Source organism: Spinacia oleracea, chromosome 3 (assembly GCF_020520425.1).
Source record: "Spinacia oleracea cultivar Varoflay chromosome 3, BTI_SOV_V1, whole genome shotgun sequence".
NCBI lineage: Eukaryota > Viridiplantae > Streptophyta > Magnoliopsida > Caryophyllales > Amaranthaceae > Spinacia > Spinacia oleracea.
The window spans coordinates 107,256,992-107,266,464 of NC_079489.1; the positions used below are offsets into that span (position 1 = coordinate 107,256,992).

The 9,473-nt window shown below is 34.4% G+C and overlaps 1 protein-coding gene across 1 annotated transcript; it reads left to right on the top strand.

The window, feature by feature from the left end:
* The first annotated feature begins 657 nt into the window (after positions 1-657).
* Positions 658-7,340, top strand: LOC110800919 (phosphate transporter PHO1 homolog 1). Its single transcript, XM_022006245.2, has 14 exons — positions 658-1,167; positions 1,249-1,549; positions 2,216-2,612; positions 2,718-2,766; positions 2,861-2,932; positions 3,530-3,659; positions 4,946-5,069; positions 5,165-5,414; positions 5,617-5,721; positions 5,809-5,853; positions 5,958-6,110; positions 6,209-6,487; positions 6,761-6,897; positions 6,981-7,340. Exons 1-14 carry the CDS (start codon positions 937-939, stop codon positions 7,069-7,071), a joined length of 2,364 nt encoding a protein of 787 aa, XP_021861937.2. The 5' UTR covers positions 658-936; the 3' UTR covers positions 7,072-7,340.
* Positions 7,341-9,473: the final 2,133 nt, after the last annotated feature.

Here is a 9,473-nt window from a genome sequence, read left to right on the forward strand (position 1 = left end):
GGATAAAAATGTCATTTCATATAGCTAAACTTACTAAAAAAGGAAATGGTGCAATTAATATGCAACTTCCGAAAAAGGAAAATGGTGCAATAATAAAAAAATAGAGGAAGTATCAGCTAATTTACTAAACACTTATACACAAACAGCTAATACAACCAGCTAGCCAAATCAGCAAATGCAAACCGGTAACAGCTAACAGCTAGTCAAACCAGCTATCAGCTAACAGTTTCTAACCAAACATGGCCTAACTCTCCTTTCGTTGGTCACTTATACACACCCCGGGATAGCCCAAGTACACACATACACGCACATGGACCGAGCCACGCACAACAGAGCATGCGGGGGGCTTGCGCTTTGTTGCGCTAGCTTGTGCGTGCATTGTGATGTTGTTTTTTACATATAAATTTTCTAACTAACAAGAAAGACGTTTTGTTGTTCGTTCTCTTTGTCAAAAAAAAAAAACATACAAAATTATTATGATAAAAGTAACCTTTAGAAATTTAACTCAACATGCAAAGGGGAAACATTAAAATGAGGCAACAAAATATAAAAATTAGGTAGGGTCCCAATACCATGTACATCAACCTCACCTTTATTGTGCTCTGCCAAATCTCTTCATATAAGAGCATATATATATGTTGGCATGGGAATTGAAGAGGTCACCATATCAGTTAAGAGTGGCTAAGAGCATTTCTCCGACGAACCTTTGCCACATTTCCTTGTTCTTTCTCTCTCTCTCTCCTGAAACTACTAAGCTAGTGGAACATAGAACATAGAATATCTTAGAATGTGCCACTAAAGAATCATTTCCATTCTTCATCTGTCAAATTCTTTTCTTCCACCTTAAATACTCTCATTCTATGCTTGTTTTAAACCCATTCACTCTTTAGTCTATAGTTAACTCATTAATCTTGAAAAACGTGTTTAGGCGAAAACATGGTGAAGTTTTCTAAGCAGTTTGAGGCACAACTTGTGCCAGAATGGAAAGATGCCTTCTTCGATTACGAGCAACTAAAAAGAGAGCTTAAGAAGATTCAGTTCTTAAACTCTACTAATAATAATTATTCAAAACAACAAAAAAAGGGTTATTTTGGCTGTTCCTTCATTTCTTCCCTAGGGAAGTTCTCCTCATTTGGCCAGAAACATAGAGATCATGGCCCAATTCAAGTACTTCCCCTGTTTCTTTTCTCCTTTTTTAACCGTGTTTTTTTATTAAATGAGTGACGTGAAAATTATGATGAGTTTCAGGTTCACAGAAAGCTTGCATCTTCAGTTAGCAAGGGGGACCCGGACCTATATGAGACTGAATTACTGGAGCAATTTGCGGATGTAGAGTCTGCTGCTGAATTTTTCACGTGTTTGGATCACCAACTCAACAAAGTGAACCAGTTTTATCGATCTAAAGAGAAAGAGTTTGTTGAGAAAGGAAATTCAGCAAAGCAGCAACTTGATTTCTTGGTTCAGGCGAAGAACAAGCTCAAGTGGAAGAAGGAAGCTTCTTCTCAAGACTCCTATGATGATCCCTCCATTTCAAGCCAACTCTCTTCTGGTATGCACCCAATCCCTAAATAATAGGTCACATTTTATCAAGGGCCGTCTATTCAAATATTCAGCTTACATTTTGTTTCATCAAGTTACTATTTACTTTTTTTATATAGAATGCTATGTGTATCCTTACTTATATCTCCTAGCTGGGTGATGATAAAGGTCGCAAGTTGCGACAACATTTAGTTGTCGCAATCGTACGTGTCGCAGTTTAATTGGTACATATAGGCGCCACGTAGGTTATGCGTCATCATAATATTTTTACTATCAATTTAATATTTTTACTATAAAAATATATAAATAAGGTAATCAATGTAAAGAAAGAAATAAATTAAAATATTAAAATTTTCCTACCTTTTTTTGAAAGGTATATAATAGATTATATAAGTTAAATATTTTAGTTTCCAATTTAAATCATGACACATAAGCATGTCATGTCATCATTGTGACACGGCTTAAAGGTGGCATGTTGCGACCTTTATTATTTTCATATCTCCTATTCAATAGTATTTTGAAGTATTTACCTTGTAACTAAGCCCGCACTTAAAGCCAAGGGTTATTGAGTGTGGTCCACAAAAGACATTTAAGTTTTTATACCCTTTTAAAATTCATAATTGACCTTTAAACGTATATACCGCTATGTGTAAATTAACAACTAATGATTTAACAGAGATAGAGTTGATTGAAAAGGCAGAGGAAGAGCAGGGCCAAGACAGTTGCAGTGATGAACAAGAGAAAACCGGCAACGAATCTACAAAATCCGATGAGACGGAAAGATCAGCACGAAGAATAAAAAGAGATGACTGTGGTTCAAGGAGCTTCTCTAGTAGGGTTTTTAACTGTCAGGGGAAGAACTTAACCATAAACATTCCGCTAACAACGCCATCTAGAACCTTCTCAGCAATTGGTTCCTTAGTTTGGGAAGATGTTATAGGTCACAATTCGGCCAAGAAAACCAATCCAAGAGGAATTCACATCAACCAAACTAATCTGCATCATGCACAAAAGATGATTCGAGGCGCTTTTCTTGAGTTATATAAGGGTTTAAATTACCTTAAAACATACAGGTAATGAAAAACTCACCTAATTTTAAAAAACTTAATCTGTTACACATGGAACATGCATACGTGAAGAACATGGAACTAATATTCTCAAGTAATTGTGTTTTGCAGGAACTTAAACATGCTTGCTTTTGTCAAAATCTTGAAAAAGTTTGACAAAGTACGTGATTTTCTTGCTTTTTTTATTTTTTTTGTAACACAAGTATATTGTTTGCTCGTACGTATGACTAACCTTAGACATTATGTTATTTCAGGTAACCAACAAAGAAGTACTACCAATTTATCTCAGAGTGGTAGAAAACTCTTATTTCAACACATCCGACTTGGTAATATTCTTACTCCATCTTACACAAATAATCTATATATCCTACGTGGTACAACTAATAAATTGACTATCAATCAATCAGCAAAATTTAAAAAGAATTCATATTCTTGAGGTTGTGATTTAGTTGCACGGCAATTCAAACATGGTGCAATCAGTGAGGAAATCACTTTAGTTAAAATAAAAACATAAAGTGAGACTTAGCAGAGTATGCATTGTTAGTAGGCTTGCGCATTGTTTTGTCTCCGCGTAAAATCTTTATATAAATCCCACATCTTTCAACAGACAGTTTAAAGTGGACATCTAGCTTAATAGTGAAACACCACAAATTAAAGGAAATTTTAGTTTTAGATATTTGTTTGTAACAGAAAGATCAATCGTTGGTCCCTGGTCTCGTACTGACCATACAGTCTACTAACATATCACATTTTTCTTAAAAAATCGATAGTTTTTTTAACAACACGAGACACAAACTCGACGATTAAAAATACTAACTTACGAAAGATCATAACATGAGTTGTATTACTGAAACATGAAATATTTAGGAGCAATACAATTATATATTATGAGTTAATATATTTTCTTGGATTTTTTTATAAAGGTAATGCGATTAGCAGATGAGATTGAAGAGCTATTTGTTAAGCATTTTGCTAAGGATGATAAGAGGAAGGCCATGAAATACCTTAAACCAAATCATCGCAAAGAATCCCATGCAGTTACCTTTTTCATAGGTAACCCATGCATTCTTTTTAACTTCTGTTTCTACATTTTTGTAAACAAGTTTGTAAATTGTGATTTTAAGTTATTTGGGTTGACTAAACCAGTTGTATACACTACTCCAATACTGCCGCTTTAGTTTTATACCCAATACTACATCCGTTTTAAAATGATTTTTACACTTTTCGTTGAGTGTTTCATAATTTAATTTACATTGTGCTTTGTACTACCTTTGGACATAAAAATTTACTATTTTACACCTCTTACCCCCACAACATTAATATTTTCCACTCACTTTCCTTTACTTCATTCATTTTTTCTTACATTCACCCACCTTCTTATACTGTTATACATCTATCTTACTTTATCTATATTTTATTATATTTATCCAATTTTTTTCGTACTCTCCCCCTTCTTTCTTAATACTTGTACAAATATTTTCATAATCTTTCTCTTTTATATTAATATTTGTGTAAATAGTAATCATAAAGATCACTATAAAACGGAAATAGTAGGAATTAAAAAGAGGAAGTAGAAGAACAAGGTGGGGCCATTAGAGCACTAAGACATAATCAGAAGGGCGTACCTATTTTACGGGTGGAAAAGGAATGGTAAAAGAAAAGGCAAGTTTAGCATAGGCCACTATGACTTGGGGACAAAAACCATGATCTGAACCCTGTTTACAACAAATAAAGGCCCAAATAACAGCCAATGAAATCAACAGGAAATAATAGCTACTTTTTTTGATTGATTTGTGTTATATACGTATATGATTGCCAACCAAGTGTTCTTTTTTATTTTTCTGATGTTATAACATGCATCATATTGGTCGTCTATTGGATGCATGTTGGACTTCCACTACACTTTCTCAATTCCTTAAAGAAATTGATTATCTTTTTTATTTTTGCCAAAATTTCAAAGCAGTTACCGTTTAGAATGATTACAACAAAATCTTTATTATTCTTATTATTAGCAAAAAAACAAGGGTAAGGTTTATTTTGGCTATTACTGTAATTCAAGTTCAAGTTCAAATATGAGTGGTTTTGATCGATTTTAACATACTTCATATAAGTTAGGCTCGTGTAATTTTTGCCTTCCCATACAAGTAAATGGATTTTCACACTTCTTAAAAGTCAGTACCTTCCAACTTTCTGTCACTAAAAAAAAGACTCGGGATGACTTCCTTGAAATACTCCGTAATAGAACTTTCAAACATGACTTTGCCCAATTAGAAGTTGAATTAAAATTAGTTAAGGATTAATGGGATAAATGTTGTATTAATTATATTGTGCAAATCCAGGTCTGTTTACAGGATGCTTTATTGCACTTCTGGTTGGATATGTCATCATGGCTCATCTAATGGGAATGTACACTAAACAAGCACCTGACACTGTTTACATGGAGACTGTATATCCTGTCCTAAGGCAAGATCCCCTTGTTCTTTTCAACTCTACTATTCTTTATCTAATCTTCACAAAATTCACTAATACTAATTAGAATGTTTTCTACTAATTTTCAGTATGTTCAGCTTATTGTTCTTGCACATCTTCTTGTACGGATGCAATATCTTTACCTGGAAAAAGGCGCGAATCAATTACAGCTTCATCTTGGAGCTGGCTTCGACCGAGGAGCTTAAATTTAGAGAAGCCTTCTTGATCAGTTCTGCTTCGATGACTGCTATTGTAGGGGTCTTGTTCATTCACCTCTCACTTGCAGCCAAAGGGCACTCTTCTGCGCTAGCTCAGGCCATTCCAGGCTTTCTCTTATTGGTAATAATTCAACATAATATAGCCTCCATAAAACGTGGTTAAAATGATTTATAACTTAACCGTAGAAATTGACATGAAACTATTTCCTACAAAATCACATATGAAATCATTATTAATTCAACATTTATTCCTTTTTACCAGACAAGTTACAAGTGTCAATAACATTTTCAGTTTTTTCATTGTTTAACATTTTATTTTGCAGTTTTTCGTGCTGTTATTATTCTGTCCTTTCAACATTGCCTATCATTCAACTCGGTACAGATTCCTTCGAGTTATAAGGAATATAGTTTTTTCACCTCTTTACAAGGTACTGAAATCTCCTAACTTAAGGCTCGTACGATATATTAAAGCACTTTTTAATATCTAATGTAGCTTGTGGATCATTCAAATGTAGGTTGTTATGCTAGACTTCTTCATGGCTGACCAACTTTGTAGCCAGGTAACCATCAAATAAACCAATCAAATTTATGTAAAGCCTGATTGAAAATAATTGATCAACTATAGTTCTAAAGACTAACACTTAAACTATTATAATTCTAACAGGTGCCACTCCTAAGAAATTTCGAGTATTTAGCTTGTTACTACATCACCGGAAGTTACAAGACTCAGGATTACGGATACTGTGTAAGGACTACACACTACAGAGATCTCGCATATGCTGTTTCCTTTTTACCATACTACTGGAGAGCAATGCAGGTAAAACTAAGTAGAAATATCTTTCTTGATCAAAAGAACATATAGAAATGCTTTAACTTATGAAAACAGTGTATTGATCAGTACATGAAAATTTTCAGTGTGCAAGGAGGTGGTTTGACGAAGGACAGGTTACACACCTAGTGAATCTGGGTAAATATGTGTCAGCTATGCTGGCAGCCGGGGCTAAGTTGGCATACGAGAAGGAGAAGACAACAGGATACTTATGCCTAGTTGTAGCCTTGTCAAGTGGTGCCACAATGTACCAATTGTACTGGGACTATGTAAAGGATTGGGGATTGCTACAATTTCATTCCAAAAATCCTTGGTTAAGGAACGAATTGATGCTCCGAAAGAAGTGCATTTACTATTTCTCCATGGTATACCATGATAAATCCATCATTGTGTTTAATTTGATCACTTGAAGCTCAAAACTTGTTTGTGAAACTAAGAGAAAAAACATTTGACCACAACCACTTGTTAGGAATACTTTGACCAATGTAAATCAGTTTTCATAGTGCAGCTCACACTCTGATAAAACTGTGGGACCCACATCCGACTAAGGCTAAAATGATAGAAGTAGAGATTGTTAAAGAAGAAGCTCCAAAGAGTTTTGTGTTTTGACAGAGAGTATACATGACAAATGTTTGCAGGTATTGAACTTGATTCTAAGGTTGGCTTGGCTACAAACCGTCCTACATCCGAATTTTGGAAATGTTGATTACAGAGTGATTGGGCTATTTTTAGCTGCCCTGGAAGTAATCAGAAGAGGACAGTGGAATTTCTACAGGTAAATTTAATTCCCATCATTGTCATTGCACGGCTGACTAGTGAAATTTCAGGTACTAATAGTATATATTCTCATCCTTTCAGATTAGAGAATGAGCATCTAAATAATGCTGGCAAGTTTAGAGCAGTTAAGCAAGTGCCACTCCCTTTTCATGAGGTGGATGATGAAGAATGAAATGTTTTTTCGAGGGCAACACCAGTGAATGGAAATTGAAGGACGTCTATACCACAAGGCGTCAAGGCTGCATCAAGTGAATTCCTTTTGATCAAGTATATGCATGCCTAGGAGGAATACTACATAACTGTGCATAAATTGGTTCTTCGGATTTTGCCAATGAAAATTAAACTCATATAGTCATATGTATGTATTAATGAGACTTGCCTAATATATAACTGTCATGTACTCTCTGTTTTTTTTATCATATCAGAGAGGGCATTTTGGGAGTTAATGTGTGTGATATGAGAATTTTTTCGATAACATGTCATCGTGTACGCATGATGGACACAATGAAAATCTTGAGGTGGTTTGGCAGGCATTCTTATTCGGATTTCTAGAAATGGTGTTGAGGAACAGATGCTATATTCTTGGTTGGATTATGCAACTTTGAGGTATTGGCGCAAAGATTGTATATCGACTAAGATGCCAAATGTAGTCCAGACATAATCAATCAAATAAAGGCTAGCCACATCCACATGTGCTCAGATATCTTAACAAATCTAAACTAGTACCAGTACAACAGATGTGTGCAATTGCATCTGATCTGATTTTTTATTCGATTTACATGAAAAAAAACACCAAACCCAGGTTTCAGGGACTTTACAGCTAACATATAAACATCCTAAAATCAAACACCTTTGTCTACAACTAAATGTAAACAACCTGACTAAACTAAACCATTCGCTAATCATTATTAAAATTAACATAAGCATTCCCAAATTCACAATAATGTCTCTTGAATTAAGAGCACTAAAATAAACAATTTGCAAATTTTACAAGTGACCATGTTAAAAATAAAGTAAAATTAGTAGCATAAATTTCAAGCTTGGAAACAATTATGACAGTACTTACCGTGGTATTAGTTGCAAATTGCTCCTATGGGTTTGTCTAGTTGTCTTCCTCTTGAATTTTTTGAACTTTAGGCCGTGATCAACACACCGGAGAAACTATAGGGTCAACTCGGCGGCTACTACACGGGCATTACCGGCGTTACCTTCCTATCAACCACCGATCACTTCACCGCGCCTCCATCTATTTACCCTACCATGGCGTCGCCGCCGACTAGTCGCGCTTAACGTCCAATTAAACGCCCTCGGCGACTTAAACTTCTCTGATCCAGTCTCTGACTCGTCGGAGTTCTTGAGTTAACCCGGACCTAATCCGGGTGCTCCGCCTGACATCGAGTGTGACCGACTGAGACCCTCTCACCAACGGGAAAAAAATTAAAATTTACTCTCTCCGTCCCGGAATATTTGTCATGTTTTACTTATCGGGTCGTCCCTTAATATTTGACCTGTTTCTAAAAATGGAAATATTCTAACAATCTAATATATATATATATATATATATATATATATATATATATATAAAGGGGAGTTTTTTGGAGAACATTTAGAGCGTCCACGTAGGATTTCCACGTTATCACATGTTATTAACTTATTAATTAATTAAATAAAAAATATTAGAGTCTTGCCATGATTAACCACTTAATAAGATAAGATGGTAGATAATATGATAAGATAGATTCCAACTAAAATTTATTCTACGTCTCTTCAACCTTTTTATATATATACATATAAGCTTTTGATGGGAATTTATCCTACTTCCTTTCTACGTTTTTGTGATAAAATATGCAATGTGACGCAATGTGGTGTTAATTATACCCCGGGACAGATGAGATTATTATCCAGTGTTGTTATTTTTGGGTGTCTGTTTATTGTTTCAGAACATGAGAGGATGAAGCTTAAGGTGTGAATTCTGATTCGTGGGAAACAGTTGATATGTTGTGTTGTTTCTTTGATGGTTTTTCTGTGACACATCTTGCTAACCATGTCGTCTAAGTTTATATGCTTTGTTCTCATAAATCTCTTTATGGGCTATTGGCATATCACACATTTTTGGTCAATCATGATTTTGCTATGTCTATAAACTTAAATGCCTATGTCTTGAGTAGTTATCGTATTTGTGTTTTGTATTAGGTTCAGATGTATTAGAAAGCGTTGTTTAGTTTTGATACGTAGTATAGCGGACTATTTTGGATGGGCATGCGTTATTTCCATGTCATCAAATCTCTGAATAATATATTTCAGATTATTAAAATAAAAATAGATAAATAAGCACCTAATAAAAGATAATAAGAGATAAATTTTACTAAGAATAAAAAAGATAAATAAGTACTAAGTAAATAACAGAAAAAAAATACAATTATCCTATTTAAAAAAATAAGATAGAATTACAAATAGTGAATTTTCACAAAGACAAAATACCATTGGGAGTGGATAGAATAGTCAACGAAGAAAAGTAGATATAATTAAAATTCTTCATTCTATACAATTGCATACGTATGCATATCCTTAATA